The sequence below is a fragment of the Mobula birostris genome, chromosome 11 (genome assembly GCF_030028105.1).
Source record: "Mobula birostris isolate sMobBir1 chromosome 11, sMobBir1.hap1, whole genome shotgun sequence".
NCBI lineage: Eukaryota > Metazoa > Chordata > Chondrichthyes > Myliobatiformes > Myliobatidae > Mobula > Mobula birostris.
The window spans coordinates 114,250,991-114,276,422 of NC_092380.1; the positions used below are offsets into that span (position 1 = coordinate 114,250,991).

Sequence of the window (25,432 nt, forward strand, 5' to 3'; positions counted from 1 at the left end):
ACATAATTTCAAGAGCAGAAGTAGGCCATTTCATCACTGATTTTATTATCCCTCTCAAATCCGTTCTCTTGCCTTCTCCCTGTAATCTTTGTCACCCTGACTAATTAGAACCTATCAACCTCTTTAAATATACCCAATGACTGGGTCTCCACGGCTGTCTGTGCTCATTGAATTCTACAGATTCGCCACACTCTAGCTAAAGAAATTCCTTCTCATCTGTTCTAAATGGACTTCCCACTATTCTGAGGCTGTGTCCTCTAGTCAAAGTATGCATGCCTCGTGCAGGTGTTTGTAATTGGGATGAGCATTAATTCTTACGCTCTGGCTTTCCTGCCTTAGCTCCTGTTGCTTCACTGCTGCTCTAGTATACCTATATTTTGTATGATAGATGATGAGCAAGTGCTTGGAAGTAGGTACAGAGGGGATGTCAGGTAAGTTTTTTACGCAGAGAGTGATGAATGCTTGGAATGGGCTACTGGTGATTGTGGTGGAGGCAGATACAATAGGGTCTTTCAAGAGGCTCCTGGATAGGAACACAGAGCTTAGAAAAATAGGGCTATGGGTGACTCTAGGTAATTTCTAAATTAAGTACATGTTTGGCACAACATTTTGGGCCAAAGGGCCTGTATCGTGCTGTAGAGTTTCTAGGTTTCTAAAACATTTTGTTGCTTTACCCAACACTGAGAATATTTTGCTTTAATTTGGAATCTTTCCCTGCTGTAGATAGTAGACAAAGCCCTTGAAGAGCCCAAGTATAGCTCACTGTATGCTCAGTTATGCCTGCGTCTAGCAGAGGATGCTCCTAACTTTGATGGCCCAACTCCAGAGGGTTTGCTGCAACAACACAAGCAAAGTACGGTAAGTGAAGTTCACCCCAATGATTCTAGTGCTGTTGGCTTGCCTGCACATTGATAGATGCATTAGATCTTGCCTCTAAAAATAAATAAATTACTTGTTACCTTTTCTTTCCAGACATTCAGACGCCTTTTGATTTCGAAACTTCAAGATGAATTTGAAAACCGTACCAGAAATGTCGATGGTGGGTACAATTTTAATTATCTTAAGTGCAGATCATTGTAGTTAGAGATGCATCACAGAATAGGCTTTTCCTGCCGTTTGAGCTGTGCAGCCCAGCAATCCACCATTTTAACTCTAGCCTCATCACGAGTCCACTTACAATGTCCAATTAACCTACTAATCGGAACATCTTTGGACTGTGGGAGGAAACCAGAGCACCTGGAGAAAACCCTTGTGCACACGGGAAGGAACATACAAAGTTGCTTACAGAGGGCATTGGAATTGGGTCTCTGAACTCCAATGCCCCGAGCCTTAGTAACATCGTGCTAACCGCTAGATTTGGGTGTCGTCTTTTAACAAAACATTATTTTTGTTTGTGTAGTCTATGACAAGCATGATGGCCCCCTCTCAAATGAAGAGGAAGAGCAGCGGGCTATTGCCAAGATCAAAATGCTGGGCAACATCAAATTCATTGGAGAGCTTGGCAAGCTTGATCTTATCCACGAATCTATCCTTCATAAGTGCATCAAAACAGTAAGTGTCTTAGCTTTTATTGCTGGTTTTGTTGTTTCTTTCCAGCTTGGTTTAGGTTGTGAACATACAAGCTTTCAGTAGAGCAACTCGCACAAAATGCTGGAGGAGCTTAGCAGATCGGGCATCATCTGTACTCCTTCCCCTCTGCCCACCACCTTATTCTTCCCACTTCCTTTCCAATCTTGATGAAGCGTCTCTGCTTGATGCATCGACTTTTTATTCGTTTCCATAGTTGCTGCCTGACTTGCTAAGTTCCTAGTATATTCGGATTGGAGGGTTGTGACTAGTGTCCCACAAGGATCGGTTCTGGGACCTCTACTTTTTGTGATTTTTATTAACGACCTGGATGTCGGGGTAGAAAGGTGAGTTGGCAAGTTTGCAGACGACACAAAGGTTTGGTGGTGTTGTGGATAGTGTAGAGGATTGTGGAAGATTGTAGAGAGACATTGATAGGATGCAGAAGTGGCAGATGGAGTTCAACCCGGAGAAGTGTGAGGTGGTATATTTTGGAAGGACAAACTCCAAGGCAGAGTACAAAGTAAATGGCAGGATACTTCGTAATGAGGAGCAGAGGGATCTGGGGGTACATGTCCTCAGATCCCTGAAAGTTGCCTCACAGGTGGATAGGGTAATTAAGAAAGCTTATGGGGTGTTAGCTTCCATAAGTTGAGGGATAGAGTTTAAGAGTCGCGAGGTAATGATGCAGCTCTATAAAACTCTGGTTTGGAGTACTGTGTCCAGTTCTGGTAGCCTCACTATAGGAAGGATGTGGAAACATTGGAAAGGGTACAGGGGAGATTTATCAGGATGCTGCCTGGTTTAGTGAGTATGCATTATGATCAGAGATTAAGGGAGCTAGGGCTTTACTCTTCGGAGAGAAGGAGAATGAGAGGAGACATGATAGAGGCATACAAGATATTAAGAGGAATAGATGGAGTGGACAGCCAGTGCGTCTTCCCCGGGACACCACTGCTCAGTACAAGAGGACATGGCTTTAAGGTAAGGGGTGGGAAGTTCAAGGGGAATATTAGAGGAAGGTTTTTTTTTTACTTGGTGGTTGGTGCGTGGAATGCACTGCCTGGCCTGAGTCAGTAGTGGAGGCAGAAACACTAGTGAAATTTATGAGACTGCTAGACAGGTATATGGAGGAATTTAAGGTGGGGGGTTATATGAGAGGTAGGGTTTAAGGGACGGTACTGTGCTGTACTGTTCTGTGTCTAACTTACCAACCACTGAAGTAAGACTCACTGGTCTATAATTTTCTGGGCTATCTCTACTCCCTTTCTTGAATAAAGGAACAACATCCGCAACCCTCCAATCCTCCAGAACCTCGCCTGTCCCCATTGATGATTCAAAGATCATCACCAGAGGCTCAGCAATCTCCTCCCTCACCTCCTACAGTAGCCTGGGGTACATCTTATCCAGTCCCGGCGACTTATCCTCCAGCATTTTGTGTTGCACTGGATTTCCAGTATCTACAGAACCTCTTGTATTTATAGTTTTCAATAGAAATGTCTGTCTGGAATGTGGGAAGGAGTAGTGTCTGAGGCTTTGGGGGCCAAGACAAGTTGGGATAGGACATTTTGACAATGTGTTGATTAATAGATTTGAAAGCTTAATTGTTTTATACTGTTACTGGGATGGTCTTTTTCCCAGGATAGAGATATCAAATAATAGTGGGCATTTCTTTAAGATGAGAAGGATTGTTTTAAAGGCCAGGTGACATAGGTGCAGAATTTGGACATTTGTCCCATCAAGTGGTTTGACGGATTTATTTTTCCTCTTAACCCCATTCTCTGCCTTTTCCCTGTAATCTTTGATGCCCAACTAATCAAAAACACATCACCCACAACTTTAAATGTGCCCAATGATTTGATCTCCACAGCTGTCTGTGGCAGTGAGTTCAACTGATTCACCACCCTCCTCATCTGTTCTAAATGAACATCCCTCTATTCTGAGGCTGTGTCCTCTGTCTAGGAAGCATCCTCTCCACATCCGCTCTGTCTAGGCCTTTCAAAATTTGGTAGGTTTCAATTAGATCCCCTTTGTTCTTCTGAAATCCAGTTAGTACAGGCCCAGAGTCATCATATGCTCCTCATGTTAACCCTTTCATACTTGTGAGCTGCCTCTGGACTCTCTCCAATGCTGGCACATCCTTTCTTAGATAAAGGGCTCAAAACTGCTCACAATACTCTGTGGTCTGACCTATGCCTTATAAAGCCTCAGCATTGCATCCTTGCTTTTGTACTCTAGTCCTCTCGAAATGAATGCTAACCAACCTTGCCATTTTTTTTTCCTCAGCTTTTGGAAAAGAAGAAGAGGATCCAACTTAAGGATATGGGGGAGGATTTGGAGTGCCTCTGTCAGATAATGAGGACAGTAGGACCTAGACTAGACCATGAAAAGGCCAAGGTAAATGGGTATTGATTTTTTTTCCTCATTTAATTGTTTCAGTTAAAACATAAACATGCCAAGTAGATCGTAGCTAGCTGGATGCAGAATGGTCATATGAGCTGTGGTCCCTTTGAGCTACAAGTGAATGAATTGGACTTGCAAGGTGGATTCGGCATTCCTGAATCTTGGATGCTGTCCCTGACTGGGATTTCACCTCCACTGAAGCTCCACTTTTGCTTGCTCTGTTTGAAACATACACAGAGCAGTGCACCTCTGTTGTACAGGTTTTCCCCACCATCCGAAGGTAGAACGTTCCTATGAAACGGTTCATAAGCCGGAATGTCATAAAGCGAAGAAGCCATTGCCATTTATTTATATGGGAAAATTTTGTGAGTGTTCGCAGACCCAAAAAATAACCTACCAAATCAAGCCAAATAACACAAAACCTGAAATAACAGTAACATATAGTAAAAGCAGGAATGATATGATAAATACACAGCCTATATAAAGTAGAAATACTTTTCCACAATCATTGCCTGAACTGTTCTCTGTAGCGAAAATCTCACGCAAGCGCCTTCGGCAAAAACACGGTGCAAGCGCTCTCCAGTAACCTTTAAGCTATGAAGCTGCCAAATCATACCTATTAACAGGTAAAAATACACAGCCGATATAAAGTAGAAATAATGTATGTACAGTGTAGTATCACTTACGGGAATCGGGAAGACAGCTTGCCGAGCACACTGATGATGGTGTGTCAGACTGAGTCATCGGAGTTTGGGTGGTGCAGCGGCCCCCATCCTCTGGGCAGTGAACTGATACCAATCCGCGAAGCATGCAGGAGTACAGCGGTAGCCGGGAGGCACACAGCACATCTTTAAGAAAAAAGCCGAAATAAACATGTTAATTAATTAGGTGCCGCCCAGCATGTAATTAATTAGCAAGTTTAGTTCGGCTTTTTTCTTAAAGATGTGCTGTGTGCCTCCCGGCTACCGCTGCATTCTTCATGAATCGGTACCTGTCTGCGGGTTGGGGTGGTGGGACACTGGGGTGTCATCTGTTTCCATTAGAACAGGCAGCTCATCTTCTCCTGTGACTGCCCGCCTCGATGTCGAAGTTCGAGGTTTGTCGTCTGCTGTGGCTGATGTGGAAGGCTTGCTTGACTGCTTAGCCTCTCGCATTTTTAGGTCATACAGTTATTTGTAAGGACTCAAACCATACTACAAATATGCCCTAAACTGACGTACCCTTTCAAATTAAAGTCGTACTTTATCATTACTCATTTGGTTTCGATTGTTATCCTTTCCTCTTCCAATTGCATCAGTTCTTGGTCATGGGATGCCAAAACCTCTTCAACATCATCTTCGTCAACTTCCTCAAGCCAAACTCACTTTGTCCTTACTTCGTTCACCACGATCGAAATGCTTAATTATGTCTAGTTTTACGCTAAGTGTAACACCCTTATGAGCTCTTATAGGCTTTTCCGATACCTTAGAACTCATCTTGCTAACAGCTGCTCACAGGCACGTGTTTAAGCAATGCCGGCGAGAATGCCGTTCGGAATCTGGGGGAGAGCGGCTGCTTTTTATCGCGCGCTGCCTTTTTTCGTAACAGTGTAAACACCTTCTGTTAGCGAAAACAGGGAACTAATGTAAGTCTTTCATAACAGTGAGGTTTCGTAAAGCAAATGTTCGAAAAGCGGGGGACACCTGTACCTTGATTTGTGTGCATCTGACAATAAGCTTGGTGTTCACAAATTCCGCTGTGACAGGTCAAGCTTCTGTTTCACCTGGTCCTACTTGATAAATTTATTTAGAGATAGTGTGGAACAGGCCCTACAGCCCTAAAGAGACACCACCCACCTAGCCTAATCACAGGACAATTTTACATGACCAATTAACCTACTAACCATTCTTTCTTTGTGCTGTGGGAGGAAACCAGATCAGCAGGAAGAAATGTGTAAACTGTGTACAAAAATGTATGCTGGAATGAATTGAACTCTTGACACCTGTAGCTGTAATAATGTTGCACTAACTGCTGTCTACTGTGACACCCTATTTGTGTCTTCAATGTCAACTATTAATCAGTAAATCTATCCAATATGATGAATTAATGTCATACTGACTTGTTCAATTCAAGCTTAATATTTGGAAATTTCTGCTGTTTCTAGTCTCTAATGGATCAGTACTTTGCCCGGATGCGTTCCTTGATGCAAAATAAGGAATTGCCAGCTAGGATTCGTTTCCTGCTGCAGGTAACGCGTATGGTTTTGACTTCATATTTCTGCTTTTTAAGTAAAATCAGAAATGTGAAACTGAGCAGCTTTATCCCCCTTCTGACCAGGATACTGTGGAGTTGCGTGAGCACCGCTGGGTTCCTCGCAAGGCTTTTATTGATAATGGACCAAAGACGATAAACCAGATTCGTCAAGATGCAGTAAAGGTGGGTTGTTATGAAACTTTGTGTTTGAGATTTGGGAGAAGAGAATTTTTTGAACCCTGGTTCATAGTTCAGATTTTGTGTGCAGGATTTGGGAGTTTTTATTCCGCCAACCATGGCTCAAGGAATGAGGAATGACTTCTTTCTGGAGGGACCTTTTATATCACCTGGAAGGAAATTTGACAGAGACCCACTTGGAGGGCTTGCTGATATGTTTGGACAAATGCCGGGTAAGTCCAGAATTCAAAATAAACTTACCAAAGTGTTTAGTTTTCTTGTGAGTATTCAGAGAAAATACGAAGAAACATAATTGAATCATTGAAAGATGGCACACAGCAAGACAAACGGACCAATGTACAAATGTTGACAAACTGCAAATACAAAAAGAAAAATGAAATAAGCACTAAGCATTGAGAACAAAGTAAAATTTCTTATCAAATTATGTTACACATCAAGAAAGTGGTATACACTCAGTGATTCAGGAACATCATCTTCTCTGCCATCTGATTTCTAAATGGGCATAGGACCTATAAGCACCATCTTGGTACTTTTTTTTGCGCTATTTATCTTGTGTGAACTATTTAATACGTGTACTTAATATAACTCGGCTTTCTTCTCTTATCATGTATTTCATTGTACTTCTGTTATATAGTTTATAAATTTCATGACATGACAGTGATACTAAATCTCATTCTGATTGATGCTGTCGTATTATACCGAGATTTTATTTTCTTGTGGGTAGTCACAGAAAATACAAAGAAATTTGGAGAATTAATGAAAAATCGCACGAGGCAAACAACCAGTGTGTAACTGACAATAAGCTATTGATACAAAAGGAAAGAAAACAAAATAATAAATAGTAAGTATCGAGAATGTGAGTTGGAGTCCCTGAAAGTGAGTCCATAGGTGGTGGGAACAGTGATGGGGTGAGTGAAGTTATCTCCCCTGGTTCCAGGAGCCTGATGGTTGAGGGGTTCTGAACCTGGTGGTGGTATTGGACTCTGGATTTTAGAAGTGCCTTTCAGACATGTTTAATATCCTTTCTGAAAGTATCCTTTTTCTTTATGACTTAAAGGTAGTGGAATTGGTACTGGTCCAGGAGTAATTCAAGACCGATTCTCACCTACTATGGGGCGACACCGTTCCAACCAGCTCTTTAATGGCCATGGTGGGCATGTTCCTCCTCAGTCACAGTTTGGGGACATGGGAAGCAAGTCTTTCCTTAAATCTAACCAGGTGAGAGATGGGAGCATTTCATGTCCCTTTAGAACAGTTGACTTAAGTTTGTTCTTGTGTATATTCATTAATGCAGTCCGACTCACAAGTTTGCCAACTTTCTTTGTAATGGCCTAGTAGGCAGCCAGAAGTGGAATTATATTATCCTTGAGTTAATTGAAACCTTGTGATAGAAATATCTTGGGACAAATTGGTGGGACATTTCTGCATTTAATGTAAATTTGTAGGTCAGATCAATAATTATTGTAATCAGTAGGCTGCATCCCCAGTCTGAAGGAGGTAAGTAGTTTGTTATTCCTGGCCTTGTGCAGCTCATGATCAGCTGAAATTTAAAGTAGTTCAACTACCCCATTGAATAGCTATATTCTATAGCTGCTTTTAATATCTAAAATTGCCTTGTTTAATTGGAATAAGTTGAGCGAAATTCCTTGTAGCGGCTAACCTTGTGTAATACAAAGCTTTCAAGACCTTGTGGTAGTGAACTGATTCGATGTTGTTTGCAATGACATATTATGGTTTCCATACCACGGATGTTTCCCGCCCACCCCCTTCCTCCCCAGGGTGAAATAAAGCCCCTAGAAATGCTCACCTTAACGATAGGGTTAATGTTTCTGAAGAGGCTGGTACCAGAATGGGACTTGAAATGGATTAATTAATAGGCAAGTAAATTCGAAGTTAACCGAGATGCACCTCTGCAAACCTGCTTGATGAGCAGCCAGTCACTGGCATCACATTGCCCGTGGTTACCGGGCAGCTGAAGTCTTGCAGAGTGCATGTTCGAGGCTGTCCCTTGTGATTCATGTGTTGTCCTTCTGAGTCGAGCCTTGTGGCTTCCTACACTTGGGATGTGGCTGTCTGTGGAAACAGCCCCTGGTTGCTGGTGGACAAAAAGCACTGGTGTTGCAGAGAGTGTGGAGTCAAGGACTTGGCTCGGCCGTTGGTTGGGCATGTTTGTCCTGTTAAAGCTGAGGCTGGCAGCAGGTAGTATTGGCACAAGGAAGTGACAGTGTTCTATTACAGGGACAGATCCAGCATTACCACGGACAAAACCAGGGACACTCATCCCAGCAACCAACTCAATCCAAGGGCATGCCTCCTCGGTTCATAAAGAAAGGACAGATCAATGCAGATGAGGTAATCTGAATCTGGACATATTCACTGGTTCGGTGCCCAATGATTAAGGAATGACGCGTTATTGCGAGGACTAATCTGGCAAGCCATTCTTTCCATTTGACTCACTTGACCTCTCTTGCCAATTTCTCTCTGCCCCTCCTTCACTCTATTTGCTTTGCCCTTCCCCCTCTCCAACCTGTCACGGATAGCTGGCCAGTGTCCTGTGAGCGTGATTAAGAAATGAGGGCAGCCACACAAGTACCTGACAAAGTAACCAGCTGTTCTTCAGATATTTGGATTTGTATTAAGCTTTTTTGAAATGTTACATATCTGCATGCAGTACTAACTACTGTGTGTGTGTGTGTCTGTGTTGTAGGCAGCTACTGAGTTTGTTGTTTGCCTTTTCTATTTGCAGATCAGTTTGAGGCCTGCACAGTCATTCTTGCTGAATAAAAATCTAGTGCACAAACTTCAACCGCAAACACCAACTATGATCCCACCAAGTGCACAGCCTCCTCGTACTCAGACACCACCCCTGGGGCAGGTATGTGTTTAAGCACTGCTCAATTTGCTTTAGTAAAATTCTAACAATATCCTTAGAAACTATAAGACCATAAGATACAGGAGCAGAATTAGGCCTTTTGGCCCATTGAGTCTGCTTCACCATGGTATCATGGCTGATCCAATTTTCCTTTCAACGCCAATCTCCTGCCTTCTCCCTGTATTCCTTCATACTCCAACCAATCAATGATCTATCAAGCTCTGCCTTAAATATACATAAAGAGGCCTCCACAATTGCCTGTGGCAAAGAATTCCACAGATTCACCATTCTCTGGATAAAGAAATTCTTCCTCATCTCCATTCTAAAAGGATGCCCCTCTATTCTGAGACTGTCCTCCGGTCTTCGACTCTCCCATCATAGGAAACATCATCTCCGCAGCCACTCTATCAAGGCCTTTCACTATACAATAGGTTTCAATGAGGTCACCCCTCATTCTTCTGAATTCTAGTGAATACAAGCCCAGAGCCTGTAACTCAGACTATAACTCAATCTTGGCATAATCTTTGCTTCTGCCGCCAATCCGACAGTGCTCCATGCAACCACCACTGAAGAAATCTGCCTCTGACATTCTCTCTATACTTCCTCCATAAAATGATATCTCCCCCCCCAACCCCATATTAGCCATTTCCGCCCTAGTAAAATGTCTCTGCCTGTCTGCTTGATCTGTGCCTCATAACATCTTGTAAACCTTTCGTTCCTGCTCATCCTTTGCCGCAAAGAAAAAGTGCAATGCTCGACGTTGTGAAATTTGTTTTGCAGGTTTGATGCCGTTCCTCATTAGAGAGGAATGATTTAAATTTTGACCTTCAAATATACCTCTAATTTTTAAACCATTTAACATTGTAGCTTCACTATTGAGCGGTAACGTCTGTTTCTTGTCAGCCCCCTCAACTAGGTCTCAAAACAAATCCACCCTTGATTCAGGAGAAGCCTGTGAAGAACAAGAAAGCACCTTCCAAAGAAGAACTGCTTAAACTGACGGTGAGTGACTGCACAGTTTTTAGATTGGAATGCCAGGGAGAACTGTATCTTGAGTAGGTAAGATAATCTGGTCACATTCTACATCCAATTAGTCTTCACTGTCTGATTTATAGTGGTTTTAGGGGGCAGTCTAATTTGTATATTAACAATTCTCTGATACTTTGGCTTATTTGATTTTATCTATGCTGGAGTAAATGATTCTATGACATGGTCAAATGGGATCTGTAATAATGTGCATATCCATAGAACAGTACAGGCCTTTCAGCCCACCATGTTGTCCTGACTTTTTAATCTACTCAAAGATCAATGTAGTCCTTCATTCCTTCATAGCTCTCCAGTTTTCTGTTATCCACGTGTCCGTCGTAGAATTTCTTAAATATTCCTAATGTATCTGCCTCAAACACCACCCCGGACAGTGTGTACACGCATCGACCACTGTGTATATTTAAAAAAAAATTAGCGCCCTCTGACGTCCTCCATCTATCTGTCATAGCTGGGGGCGCGGGGGAGAGACGCGTGCTAATTGGAATAGGCTCCCACTAATTAAATGCTCCCAATGGCGTGTCGTTCAAATAGCCTCTGACAGAAGGAGCAAAGCTGCTGTCCTGTTCAATGCTGACTGGCAACTCCTGCAGTGCTGCTGGTGCTAAACGGCATCTGTCTGCCGTTCCTTAAGATTCATCAACTTCATGGAGAGAGAAGTCCTGCTTGCTTTCCATATCATGCCGACATAACATCATCGATACATCCCAATGAACAGAAGGCCTCATGACATTCCCCCCCATCCCATGCTTCCCTCCAATCATCTTAAAATGATGCTTCCCTCATATTTAGAAGTGCTGCTTTCAATATTACAAGTTGCAATTGTTATGCACGTTGACAGTCTGAACCTCTAATAATTTTCTACTCTCGATAACCACTGAAAATTTTTTTTTTTTTTTTAAAAAGCTTCATTTTAGTTTCTCACAATAGTCAATTTTTTTGCAGGAAACTATCCTAACAGAGTATCTGACAAAGGTTAACATTAAAGATGCTGTTAATGGAGTGAAGGAAATGAGGGCACCAAAACCTTTTCTGCCAGAAATGTTGAGCAAGATGATTGTGTACACTCTCGATCGCTCAGATGAGGACAAGGAACAAGCCAGCAGTTTGATAGATGCTCTCAGGCAGGAGGGCCTTGTTACGGGTGAAAATTTCATGCAGGTAATTTGGGAGTATAAGAAGTTGAGTTACTTATCAGAGTACTTCATGCTGGATTAATTCTTTTCAGTGTCCACTGCTGAATGACAATTACAGAATATAATTAATATTATAGCTGTCCTTGTACATCTGTATGAGGAGCATTTGATGGATCTGGGCCTATACTCGCTGAAGTTTAGTTATAATGTCGGAGGATCTCATTGAAGCCTATTGAATATTAAAACTCTTGGATACACTGGACGTGGAGAAGATACTTCCTATTGTGGGGGAGTCCAGGAACAGGGGTTGGTGTATCTTGAAGTCATTGCCATGGATATGGAGGCCAAGTCATTGGGTGTGTTGAAAACAGGTTGATAGGTGCTTGATTTTTCAGGATGTCAAAGATTACAGGAGAATGGGGTAGAGGAATAATCAAGTCAGCCATGATGTAATGGCAGAGCAGACTTGGCTGATTTTGCTCCTGTGTTTCATGGTCTAATTTTAAACCAGGTAAAGTGGTGATTATTGATAATGGCAGAGCTACCTTGTAATTTTTTTGTTAATGGAGTCTGTTTTTTGTTTGCAGGCTTTCTTGAATGTATTGGACCAGTGCCCCAAGCTGGAGGGGGATATCCCGCTGGTGAAATCTTACTTGGCCCAGTACGCAGCGCGTGCTGTTATCTCAGAGCTTGTGACCCTCCTGGAACTTGCCCAGCCCTTTGAGAATGGAACCCAATTCCCCTTGTTCCTACTTTGTCTACAGCAGCTTGCCAAATTGAAGGATCGAGAGTGGTTGACTGACCTTTTTCAGCAGAGCAAAGTCAACATGCAGAAGATGCTGCCAGGTCTGTGAATCTAAGGGGTCGCGTGAAAGTCTATGCATCCTCCTTTAGAATTGGTCTAATTTCCATGTCTTGAACTTTCTTGCATCCGAGGTTACAGAACCTGCTTGTGTGGCTGGAAGTACTCCTGATGTAGATCCACTGACCACATAGGTACACCTCTGCTCTGTTTGCAAGTGTTGTAAATTCACCTTCGAGATTTCAGTTGCCTTGGTAGAGCCGTACTCACCTTCTCTGTTTCTTGTATTGAACACTGTTCGGAAAGCCACTTTGTTCTACTTGCATTGCACCAGTCTTTCACTTTGTCTCCTTCCCTATCTTGGACCTTTTATTCTATTTTCCCCTCCTCCAGCCCTTGTTGTCTCGGGTCTTCATCCATCAGCGTTCCCTTTGAGTCACTGTTGCTCAGCCTGACTATTTTCTGACTAATTCAGATTTGTTGATTTGATCTGACTTGCCCAATCTTCTTCCCAGTTGTGTTTACAATGCTTTCATGGGGTGGCAAATGGTTAGCGCAACACCAGTTACCCGGCTTCGGTTCCTGCCACTGTCTGTAAGAAGTTTGTTTTCTCCATGTGGGGTTCCTCCCACAAAGACATACTGGTTGGTAGGTTAATTGTTACTGTGCTGTATGTCTAAATTTTAAAAAAGTTTCTGTGTCTACAGAAATTGACCAGAACAAGGATCGCATGTTGGAGATACTGGAAGGCAAAGGACTCAGTTTTTTGTTCCCACTACTGAAATTGGAAAAGGAGTTGGCAGAACAAATTAAGAATGACCCGTCCCCTCAAGCCATTTACAAGTGGATCAAGGATAACATTTCTCCCAAATTGCACACAGATAAAGGATTTGTCAACATTCTTTTGACCAGGTACATCTGCCTACGCTGGAGATTGTAAATAGTCCCCCATCTTTAAAGGAAAACAGCAACTGTTTTTCATTTGGAAGAAGGGAGATGGTTACATAGGCAGCTTCTATTCACTGAAGTACTGCTGCTTTGCTACCTTGGGGCTTGGTTTTTGAGGACCCTATTTGAAAATACACTGGTCAGTCCAGACTGCATATTCTGGTCCTAAAATATAGAATAGTAATAGTCCTTCGGCTCACAATATTGTGCCGACCTTTTAAACAACTGCCTAAGATCAACTAGCTCTTCTTTCTCACATAGCCCTCTATTTTTCTGTCAACCATGTGTATCTAAAAGTATCTTAAATATCGCTAAATGTATTTGCCCCTGGCTAAGCCTCCATGCACCCACCACTGAGATATAGAAAAACAACTACCTGTGACATCCCACCATACTTTATCACCCTATTGGCCATTACTGCCTGGGTAATGTCTTGACTATACACTTAATCTATGTCTCATCTTGTTCACAAGACATCCTGGAGATCCTTGAACTGTGTGGCTGGGTTCCGTGTGCACCTCAGTGTCGATAGTTGTACTATAGGTGAATCATTATCATCCAAGAATAAGTATTCCCTTTTTGTTTTTGTTAGTCCCTGGGATGAGGATGCTTTACAATGGGATTGTTGATGAGTTTAGAAGGATCATTTAAGATGTGCAGGCCTCTGAAGGAGTGATGGGAGTGATACTGATGCTGTTTGTTTAATAACGAAATGAGTGACATCTCTTGGTTAGTGAATTCACAAAAATGAGCTTGGTTTTCATTTGCTGGATGTGTGGCCTGAACTTATTGCAGGATTGTGTAGTCACCAGCTCAGCAAAGCAATGTTTCTTTCTTCAAAATTTTTATTGATTTCTTACATAAAAATACAGTGCAGTAGGATATATATCAATTACAATATATTGGAATCACAAATAGTCTCATTACCCCATATCCATTATATACATTAAATTTAAACATAATATTGAAAAGAGATAATTTTATTATACAAAAAAAAATCTAAACCCACTACCAGGGAAAAAAAATAGCTGTTTGATTTTAAAAAAAGGAAAAAATCCTTATCATATAATAAAACATATTGTTAGCCAACATTTGTGCTTAATAGCAAATCAAAGATTTTGAAAATAATTCAAAAAAAGGTCCCCACAATGTTTAAAAAAAATCTTGTCTAGGTTCAGAAATTGAACAGCAAATCTTCTCTAAATTTAAGCCATGACATAACATCATTTAACCAATGAGTATGAGTAGGCGGAGTGACATCCTTCCGCTTAAGCAGCAGTGCCCTCCTGGCTATAAGAGAAATAAAGGCCAAAATATGCAAGCAAAGCAATGTTTGAGCTTTTTGTTACAGTTGTGTATATTTGGCTGAGCATAAAACTTGAGAGCAGAATTGGACTGTTCCATCATGGCTGACTTGTTATCCCTGAACACCATTCTCCTGCCTTTCCCCTTTACCCTTTGACATCCTGACTAATCAAAAATCAAATTCTGTTTTAAATATACCCGATGACCTGTCCTCCACAGCCATCTGGGCAATGTTTTCCACAGCTTCACCATCCTCTGGATAAAGGTATTTCTCCTCATCTCTGGTCTAAGTGGATGTTCTCCTATTCTGAGGCTGTGCCCTCCGGTCTTAGACTCTCCATCTATAAGAAACGTCTTCATATCCACTGTATTTAGTCCTTTCACTGTTTGATAGGTTTCAGTGAGATCCCCCTGCTCAATCCAGCGAGTGCAGTCCCAGAGCCATCAAATGATATTCAAGCTTCCCTCTCCCTTCAGACAGAAGATCGAAGAGACCCCTCCCTCTCTTCTAAACTTTAGTGAGAATAGGCCACATAGTAACTAAGTGTACTAATTCTGAGGTTACAAAAGTTAGCTCTGGTGTTTACAGGACCTTGCATAAACTGCTTGCTACTCTTGCAGCTTCCTGCAACACATTTCGAAAATGGCCCCGGCTGAAAGTGCTGACCCAACAGGTGTTCCTTCCAAGGATGTGTTGGAACTTGAGAAGCAGCTGCTCCTGTCTTTTAAGCCAGTAATGCAGAAGTTCCTGCACGATCACACGGAGCTGCAGGTTAGCGCCCTATATGCATTGCAGGTGCACTGCTACACTCATAACTTCCCCAAAGGTAGGTTCCATGTTTATTCTGGTCTGTCTTCTCTCTTGTTTCTCTCTTGTCTATGATGGGAATAAGCAAAACTGACAGTAATGTTGGTGTACTGGTTTTGTTTGTGCTTTGGAAGCTAAGTGACTTTATGATTTCACTTCTGTCAGATTGTTTAATCAGCTAGGGTTGATGAGGGCTGCTGGAGCAGCATGGCTCAAAATATCTAATCTGCACTGTATTGCGAAGGAAATAAACAATTTCAAGCTTCAGAGCAATGTGATTGCCACTTTCAAAATGAACGCATAGTCATAGTCATACTTTATTAACGAAAAGCAGTTTCCCCCGGGATCAATGAAGTATGACTATGACTGTGTTCATTTTGAAAGTGGCAATCACATTGCTCTGAAGCTTGAAATTGTTTATTTACTTCGCAGTACAGTGCAGATTAGACATTTTGAGCCATGCTGCTCCAGCAGCCCTCATCAACCCTGGTTTAACCCCAACTTAATCGGGATAGTTTACGATGAGCATTTAACTACCCAGTACATCTTTGGACTGTGTGTGTGGGGGGGGGGGGGTACTGGAGCACCTGAGGAAAGACCCATCCATTTCACGTACAGAGACTCCTTACGATGTCATTGGAATTGAACTGAGCTGTAACAGTGTGGTGCTAACTGCTAAGCTGATGGGGCACCTTTGAGCAGCACACACAAGATGCTGGAGGAACTCCAGTCAGGTAGTATCTCAAGGGTCAAGTTGAGTTTATTTTCATTCAACTATACATGTGTATACCACCAAATGAAATGGTGTTTTTTTTTTGGACCAAGGTGCACAGTACAACACAAAACACAAGTGCATGCGTTTTCTCTCTTATGATGCAAGTTTAGAAGGTAGAAGTACTTAACATGATGAGGTCTGGGTGATCTAAACCCTTTATCAGTCCTGGAACGTTGACTGTTAATTTCCCTCCATAAGATCTGCCTGAGCTCAGTTCCTCCAGATTTTCTGTTGTATCCACAGAATTTTGTGTTTGCTGTTAGTTTGTTAACCTGGTATACTGCTTCAATTACAGGTATGTTACTGCGCTTTTTTGTGAACTTTTATGACATGGAAATAATCGAAGAGGAAGCCTTCTTAGCATGGAAAGAGGATATCAGCCAGGAATTCCCAGGAAAAGGCAAAGCTTTATTCCAGGTAATTGTGTGTGTACATGTGGTATCAGTTTTTGAGCTGAATCAAAATCAAGTTTCATACCAATGGCGTATGTCATGAAATTTTTTTGCGGCACAATACATAGTAATAAAAATTACAATAAGAAATGTTTTAAAAATTAGTGTAAGGGGTGGGGGAATGAATGGGTGTTTATTAGTTGTCTTAAAAGAATGTTCCTTACTGAAAGTGCCCATGGGTGTGACTGGATTTCAGCTGTAGTAGTCCTGAACAGGAATATTTGATTCCTGTTAGAGCTGCGTACAATGAGTCTCTACTTAACGGCACCATCTTGTACTTGTGAAGGATTTTCAGCAATTTAATGTTTATCATTCTTGCAATGTAAGGAAAGGGTCTCTGGGATCTTTTGCAATTGTGCTGCCTCCCAGTGACAAAACAAGTAAGCTAGGGATGGTTCATTGTGGGAGTTAGCCTTGCACCTTCTCCGGCATTCTATCGTGGCTGATATATTATCCCCTCAACTCCATTCTCCTGGCTTCTGTCACCTTTTTTAATGCCCCTACTGATCAAGAACATATCAACCTTCAATTTAAATATACTCCACAGATGTCTGTGATAATGAGTTCCACAGGTTTACTACCATCTGGCAAGAGAAATTCCTCCTCATCTATTAATCAGTGTTACACAGCATCTCTGGCTGCTCAGTGTAGCCCAAGGGGATGGTTATGATCAGCAAGCAGTAGCTTGTACCTGGAGTTAGTCCTCACTTATGCTCAAGTCTCAAGCCAGAGTGGCTTGCTGGTTTTCTGGGTGAGTGTGGTTGGAATGCCCAAACTAGCTGCAAATGCTGTCTTATTTGAGTTTAAGTGCTTGTGGTGAGCCTGTTCTTAGTTGGACCATAACATCATAAAACATATTTAAAACTCCACTTTAAATGTACCCAGTGTCCATTGAGTTACTCTTTCATGGATTCTGTACATCTCTTTATAGCAGTGGTCCCCAACCACCGGGCCGCAAAGCATGTGCTACCGGGCCGCGAGGAAACGATACGAGTCAGCTGCACCTTTCCTCATTCCCTGTTATGCACTGTTGAACTTGAACATAGGGTTGCCAACTGTCCCGTATTTGCCGAGACATCCCGTATATTGGGCTAAATTGGTTTGTCCTATACGGGACTGCCCTTGTCCCGTATTTCCCCCGCTAAGGTAGTGCGTTCCTATGAAACCTTTCGTGCTGTATTGGTGTAAAGCGAAGAAGCAATTACCATTAATTGGGAAAAATTTTTGAGCGTTCCCAGACCCAAAAAATAACCTACCAAATCATACCAAATAACACACAAAACCTAAAATAACTAACATATAGTAAAAGCAGGAATTATATGATAAATGCAGCCTATATAAAGTAGAAATAATGTATGTACAGTGTAGTCGGGAAGATAAGCCAAAATTGATTTGTGGGGGGAAAATATCGGCACATACGTGCATGTGCACACAGGTGCCCGCGCAAGACTTCATGGCCATGGTAGTCTTTCTCGGAGTAAACACAAGTGTCCCATCAACACACGCAAAATATGCTGGTGAACGCAGCAGGCCAGGCTGCATCTATAAGAAAAGGTACAGTCAACATTTTGGGCCGGGACCCTTCGTCAGGATTTGACTGCTACTTTTGTCCCTTATTTGGGAGTGAGAAAGCTGGCAACCCTAACTGTAAAAGACATGTTGAGGTGAGTTTAACCCTACTTGAACCCCCCTCCCCGGGTCGGCCAGTCTGCAAGAATATTGTCAATATTAAGCAAAAAAGGTTGGGGACCCCTGCCTTGTAGCATCTGGGACATTCTCCTAGTACAGGCCCAGAGTCATGCTTTGCGGCCCGGTGGTTGGGGACCACTGTTTTACAGAGATCTATTCTGGGATCCCTCCTCTTTGTGAATTTTTTTTAATATATAAATGACCTAGATGAGGAAGCAGAAAGGTTAGTAAGTTTGCTCATGACACAAAGATTGGGGGTGTTGTGGATAGTCTAGAGGGTTATCGAGTTACAGCGGGATATCGATAGAATGCAGAACTAGGCTGAGAAGTGGCAGATGGACCTCAACCCAGATAACTTCAGCGGTTTGATCGGAGCACGACTGCACAAGCACGTGGACATCAACCAGGTAGAACAGCGAGAAGAGTTTAAAAGGAGACGGCGTTAAAGAGCGGGTGACAGAGTAGGAGGGCTCTGGTTCAACGGGGCTTTGGCAATGCCAGGCCGAGGCAAAGTAGGCTTCCTGTGTAGAAAATAGACAGGAAGTATGTGTTTGAGGCTGGTGTTCTGTGCTTGGTGTCAGATGTGGGAAATCCTAGAGACTCCCAGCCTCCCCGATAGCCATATCTGCGCCAGTTGCGTCAAGCTGCAGCTCCTTGGGGACCGTGTTAGGGAACTGGAGATGTAGCTAGATGCCCTTTGCCTGGTCAGGGAGAGTGAGGAGGTTATAGAGAGGGGCTATAAGGCAGGTAGTCACACTGGGGCCTCAGGAGACATAAGTGGGTAACGAGAGGCAAGGGCAGGAGTCAGAGGCTAGAAAGTACTCCTGTGGCCGTTTCCCCTTAACAGTACTCAAACAGGAGTACTTACTGTCGAGGGTGGATAGTCTACCTGGGGGAAGCAACAGTGAACATGCCTCTGGCACAGAACCTGGCGCTGTGGCTCAGAAGGGTAGGGAAAGGAAGAAGATGGCAGCTGTGATAGGGGACTCTATAGTTAGGGGGTCAGACAGCGGTTTCTGTGAATGCAGGAAAGAAACACAGATGGTAGTTTGCCTCCCAGGTGCCAGGGTCCGGGATGTCTCTGATCACGTCCACAATATCCTGAAGTGGGAAGAACAGCCAGAGGTCGTGGTACATATTGGTACCAATGACATAGGCAGGAAAATGGATGAAGTCCTGAAAACAGACTACATGGAGTTAGGGAGGAAGTTGAGAAGCAGGACCACAAAGGTAGTCATCTCAGGATTACTGCCTGTGCCACGTGACAGTGAGTATAGGAATAGAATGAGGTGGAGGATAAATGCATGGCTGAGGAATTGGAGCAGAAGGCAGGGATTCAGATTTCTGGATCATTGAGACCTCTTTTGGGGCAGGTGTGACCTGTACAAAAAGGATGGGTTGCACTTGAATCCCAGGGGGAACCAATATTCTGGTGGGGAGGTTTACTAAGGCTATTGGGGAGAGCTTAAACTAGGATTGCTGGGAGGTGGGAACCAAACTGAAGAGGCGGTTGGCTCACAAATAGAGAAAGCCATTACAGAGACTTGGATGGCTCAGGGCAGGAATGGTTACTTTGAGTGCCAGGCTTTAGATGCTTCAGAAAGGACAGGGAGGGAGGCAAGAGAGGTGGGGGAGTGGCACTGTTGATCAGAGATCATGTCACGGCTGCAGAAAAGGAGGAAGTCATGGAGGGATTGTCTATGGAGTCTCTGTGGGTGGAAGTTAGGAACAGGAAAGGATCAATAACTTTACTGGGTGTTTTTTATAGACCACCCAGTAGTAACAGGGACATCGAGGAGCAGATAGGCAGATTCTGGAAAGGTGTGATAATAACAGGGTTGTTGTGGTGGGAGATTCTAATTTCAAATATCGATTGGCATGTCCCTAGATCGAAGGGTTTAGATGGTGTAGTTTGTTAGGTGTGTACAGGAAGGTTTCTTGACACAATATGCCTACAAAAGGAGAGGCTGTACTTGATCTGGTATTGGGAAATGAACCTGGTCAGGTGTCAGGTCTCTCAGTGGGAGAGCATTTTGGAGATAGTGACCACAATTCTAATTCCTTTGCCATAGTGTTGGAGAGGGATAGGAACAGACAAGTTAGGAAAGCATTTAATTGAAGTAACGGGAAATAATGAGGCTACCAGGCAGGAAATTGGAAACATACGGAAGAAATGTGGCAAATGTTCAGGGGATAGTTGCATGGAGTTCTTTGCATAGGTATGTTCCAATGAGACAAGAAAAGGATGGTAGGGTACAGGAACTGTGGTGCACAAAGACTGTGTTGTAAATCTAGTCAAGAAGAGAAGAGCTTATGAAAGTTTCAAAAAACTAGGTAATGATAGAGATCTAGAAGATTATAAAGCTAGTAGGAAGGAGCTTAATGAAATTAGGAGAGCCAGAATGGGCCATGAGAAGGCCTTGGTGAACAGGATTAAGGAAAACCCCAAGGCATTCTACAAATATGTGAAGAGCAAGAGGATAAGGCGTCAGAGAATAGGACCAATCAATTGTGACAATGGAAAAGAGTGTATGCAATCAGAGGACATAGCAGGGGTACTTAATGTATACTTTGCTTCAGTATTCACGATATGGAAAAAGATCTTTGCAATTGTAGGGATGACTTGCAGTGGAATGAAAAGCTTGAGCATGTACCAAAGAGGATGTGCTGGAGCATTTGGAAAGCATCAAGTTGGATAAGTCAGTAGGACTGGAGGAGATGTACCCCAACCTACTGTAGGAGGCGAGGGAGGAGATTACTGAGCCTCTGGCAATGATCTTTGTGTCATCAGTGGGGAAAGGAGAGGTTCTGGAGGATTTGAAGGGTTGCAGATGTTGTTCCCTTATTCAAGAAAGGGAGTAGAGATAGCCCAGGAAATTATAGACCAGTGAGTCTTACCTCAGTGGTTGGTAAGTTGCTGGAGAGGATCCTAAGAGGCAGGATTTATGAACATTTGGAGAGGCATAATATGATTAGGCATATTCAGCATGGCTTTGTCAAGGGCAGGTCATGCCTTACGAGCCTGATTTGAATTTTTTGAGGATGTGACTAAACACATTGAAGATTGATCAGTAGGTGTAGTGTATATGGATTTCAGCAAGGCATTTGATAAGGTAACCCATGCAAGGCTTATTGAGAAAGTAAGGAGGCATGGGATCCAAGTAGACATTGCTTTGTGGATTCAGAACTGGCTTGCCCACAGAAGACAGAGTGGTTGTAGATGGGTCATATTCTGCATGGAGGTTGGTCACCAGTGGAGTGTCTCAGGGATCTGTTCTGGGACCCCTACTCTTCGTGATTTTTATAAGTGACCTGGATGAGGAAGTGGAGGGATGGGTTAGTAAATTTGCTGATGACACAAAGATTGGAGGTGTTGTGGATAGTGTGGAGGGCTGTCAGAGGTTACAGCAGAACATTGATAAGGATGCAAAACTGGGCTGAGAAGTGGCAGATGGAGTTCAACCCAGGTAAGTGTGAGGTGGTTCATTTTGGTAGGTCAAATATGATGGCAGAGTATAGTATTAATGGTAAGACTCTTGGCAGTGTGGAGGATCAGAGGGATCTTGGTGTCCGAGTCCATAGGACACTCAAAGCTGCTGCGCAGGTTGACTCTGGGATTGGCCTTCATCAATTGTGGAATTGAGTGTAAGAGCTGAGAGGTGATGTTACAGTTATATAGGACCCTGGTCAGACCCCACTTTGGAGTACTGTGCTCAGGTCTGGTCACCTCACTACAGGAAGGATGTGGATCCTACAGAGTGCAGAGGAGATTTAGAAGGATGTTGCCTGGATTGGAGAGCATGACTTAGGAGAATAGGTTAAGTGATCCTGGCTTCTCTGTAGAGGTGTATCAGATGATATGGGGCATTGATGAGGATAGCCAGAGAGCGCTCTCTCCCAGGGCTGAAATGGTTTAGTTTTGAGGTGCTTAGAAGTAGGTAGGGAGGAATAAGTTGACACTGAGTGGTGGGTATGTGGAATGCACTGTCGGCAATGGTGGTGGTAGGTTACATGCTTGGCACAACATTGTGGGCTGTAGATTTCTGTGTTCCATTTAGAACAGATGAGGAATTTCTTTCGCCAGAGGGTAGTGAATCTGGTGCATTGTGGAGGCTGTCATTGGGTATATTTAAAGCAGAGCTTGATGGGTTTTTGATTAATTGAATTGATTTTATTTCTTATATCCTTCACATACATGAGAAAAAAATCTTTGTTATGTCTATCTAAATGTGCAGTGTGCAATCAGTAATTTATAATAAATAGAACAGTCAATGTAACACAAATACACTCAAGTCAGTGTGAGTTAATCAGTCTGATGGCCTAGTGGAAGAAGCTGTCCCTGAGCCTGTGGGTTCTGACTTTTATGCTCTGGTACAGTTTCCTGGATGGTAGCAGCTGGAATAGATTGTGGTTGGGGTGACTTGGGTCCCTAATGATCCTATGGGCCCTTTTTTCACACCTGTCTTTGTAAATGTCCTGAATAGTTCATAATTACATAACTACAAATACTCATAACTACAGATGTGCTGGGCTGTCTGCACCACTCTCTGCAGAGTCCTGTGATTGAGGGAAGTACAGTTCCCATACCAGGCAGTGATGCAGCCAGTCAGGATGCTCTCAGTTGTGCCCCTGTAGAAAGTTCTTAGGACTTGGGGGGCCCACACCAAACTCCCTCAGCCTTCTGAGATGAAAGAGATGCTGTTGTGCCCTTCACCACACAGCTGGTGTGTACAGACATGTGAGGTCCTTGGTGATGTGGATGCCGAGGGCATCAGAAATTATGGGGAGAAAGCAGGAGAATGGGGATAATAAATCAGCCATGATAGAATGTCAGAGCAGACTTGATGGGCTGAATTACTTTTTTGCTGTTAGTGGTACATGCTTTCAAGGGCTCGAGCAGTTCCCACGTACAACAAGATGCACTCTTGACCTTGCATTTCGTTTGATCTACAGGTGAATCAGTGGCTGACCTGGCTAGAAACTGCAGAGGAGGAAGAGTCTGAGGAGGAAGATGGCGACTGAAAACCGGCCAAAGCCTTAAACTTGTGCAAATATACTGTTGCTGTGCTGTGACTCCGTTCATGCCAACCACTGCAGAGATTCATTCCGCTGCTGCAGTATTTAGCGCAGGAGCATGTTCATGCCTCAACGTCTGCATAACCTTTTAGTGTATGTCTTAAGCGTAGTGTACCATTGAATCTTCAGAATACAGTACCTTTTTAGGCAACTTCATGACCTTTGAATAGCATGCAATAACTGAACCCTAAATTTGCTGAGTGCAAGCGGTAGTTATAATGAAGACTATGCTGTTGGCTGCTGTTCTACATTGGTTGATTTTTACAAACTGAATAGCAACACCAATACACTGTAGAAATGCACTTTGCTCAGCAAAATACTTGAGTCGTTGCAATATTTGATTTATTTTCCCTTGGATTGTTTGAAACAAAGTAAATTGGAAACTGTAATCAGTGGGTTGCAGCTGTAACATTAATTTGCCTGTCTTTCTACCTCCGCTATTGGGTTCGAAGGCATGTGCCAGGGTTAACTCTGTTTAAACCCTACTTCCTGAGCATATGCACAAGTCTTTAATCTCGTTTACCAGCTCATGCTGTGGTAAAAGACTTGAAAGTGCTTGTCAAGATGGGGTGAAAAAAAATACAATGGTGAGGTTATTGGAACTAACTTTTCTTTGACCCCTTGTGTGTGACAGTAACAGAATGAAGCCTACATAATTTATCAAATTGTGTTCACTACTTGTTCACATGGCCTGATTTTATATACGGTAACTTGTATCTATAATAAACATTGTGATACTTGATGGCTTTATTTTCCTGTTGATTTTATTTGGCTTCTTGCATTAATTTGAAGAAAGAGATAAAATCTTCTGCTTGCTCAGTGGGCGCTAAGTGTAAAGTTTGTGCGGAGAAATGAAGGTGCTGCCACTGTAGTGTAGCGGTTAGCGCAATGCTATTGCACCTTGGGATTAACATCGTTGCCTTTCCCATGAACGTGTGCTTTTCTCCTGGTGTTCCAGTTTCCTCCCACAGTCCTAAGATATACAGTATCAGTTGGTTAATTGGTCATTGTCCAATTATTCAGCTAGGGTGAAATAGGTGGGTTACAGGATAGTGCGGCTCATTGCTGTATCTCCAAATACGATGAGAAGTAAGTTTCCCTGGGTGAAGACAGGCTTACAGCAGGTGGGTGTGAGGGTGCTGCAGTTGTGACTAACATGCTGTTTGAACTGCATTTCCATGGTTGGTGCATTTTGCTTTCCAGTTCCAGCTTGTTTAACAGAGATACAGAAGGCTGTGCTCAGTGTTTGCATTTGCCAATTTTGCATGTTTGCCAAGGTTAGGAACAAGGGAAAAATGATTAAGATCAGATCTTTTTGAATGTATTTTAATGTAGGGATTGCAATTTAATGAAGACATTTGCTTGGCATTGACATTAAAATTCCTAACATCAAAAACCTGATTTCTGCTTCAAATTGTTTTAAACCTGTAAGCAGTGTGAAGCCTTGGTGTCTTGCACGAAGAGTTGATCATCTGGTGAAAAATGAAGGTGATATTGCCACAGACTCATTTACAATACAGTCTTGTGTCTAGAAATGCCTATGGTGTTGCAATCTGCAAATAAATGTGTCTACCCTAGAGACTCAAACATTACCATATTTTCCTCCATTACCATCCCTGGCACCCACTGTAATTTTGTTTTAAACTTGCCCTTCCCTCTCACCTTAAATACATGCTTTCTAAGTGTTAATGATTCAGAGGACATTTATCATCAAATGAGATTCATCTTGCCACAAAAAGCCATGAATCGAAGAAAGCCCTGGCCGTGTTCAAAGAAAATCAAACACCAAACCCCACAAACAAGCGAAACAAAAACAAATTGTGCAAATGACAAAAAAAGTGCTAAGTGCAAAATCTGGAGTCCAGGCATATTGAACACAGTTCAGTCTAGTGCTGTGTTCATTATCTGCAGGCCACCTCGAGCAAAATAGCAATGGAAAAGGAACCTGAATCATGAAGAGAACTAGAGTCCAATCCACAAACCTTGCCGAAGACCCAGGACTCTAGTACAATTCTCCAGCAGCAGTGAGCCAAGGGGACCATCTGAATGCAGCGACTTTTCCTCCAGGAGCAGTGGATGAGAAGGGGTTTGGGGAGAGAGAGAAACCATCACATGCGGACACCATT

General features: G+C 42.9%; 1 protein-coding gene and 1 non-coding gene across 3 annotated transcripts; both read left to right on the plus strand.

Moving 5' to 3' along the window:
* The first annotated feature begins 978 nt into the window (after positions 1 to 978).
* LOC140205325 (eukaryotic translation initiation factor 4 gamma 2-like) lies at positions 979 to 24,056 on the plus strand. 2 transcript variants are annotated; one of them, XM_072272907.1, is made up of 16 exons: positions 979 to 1,039; positions 1,400 to 1,551; positions 3,853 to 3,963; positions 6,113 to 6,196; positions 6,286 to 6,384; positions 6,470 to 6,611; positions 7,457 to 7,617; positions 8,638 to 8,751; positions 9,146 to 9,274; positions 10,175 to 10,273; positions 11,261 to 11,476; positions 12,039 to 12,297; positions 12,961 to 13,165; positions 15,128 to 15,333; positions 16,385 to 16,506; positions 23,184 to 24,056. In XM_072272907.1, exons 2-16 carry the CDS (start codon positions 1,468 to 1,470, stop codon positions 23,250 to 23,252), a joined length of 2,100 nt encoding a protein of 699 aa, XP_072129008.1. In that variant the 5' UTR covers positions 979 to 1,039; positions 1,400 to 1,467; the 3' UTR covers positions 23,253 to 24,056. The 2 variants fall into 2 exon arrangements, with proteins under 2 accessions (XP_072129008.1, XP_072129009.1); XM_072272908.1 differs by lacking the exon at positions 8,638 to 8,751.
* Positions 8,784 to 8,980, plus strand: LOC140205648 (small nucleolar RNA SNORD97). Its single transcript, XR_011887916.1, has one exon. It is a non-coding gene; the product is annotated as a small nucleolar RNA SNORD97 (small nucleolar RNA).
* Positions 24,057 to 25,432: the final 1,376 nt, after the last annotated feature.

Coding starts and splice junctions, on each gene's coding strand:
- LOC140205325 (XM_072272907.1), top strand. CDS start 1,468: ATGCTGGGCAACATCAAATTCATTGGAGAGCTTGGCAAGCTTGATCTT. Junction 3,964..6,112: donor TAGACCATGAAAAGGCCAAG/GTAAATGGGTAT, acceptor TGCTGTTTCTAG/TCTCTAATGGATCAGTACTT. Junction 11,477..12,038: donor CGGGTGAAAATTTCATGCAG/GTAATTTGGGAG, acceptor TTTTGTTTGCAG/GCTTTCTTGAATGTATTGGA.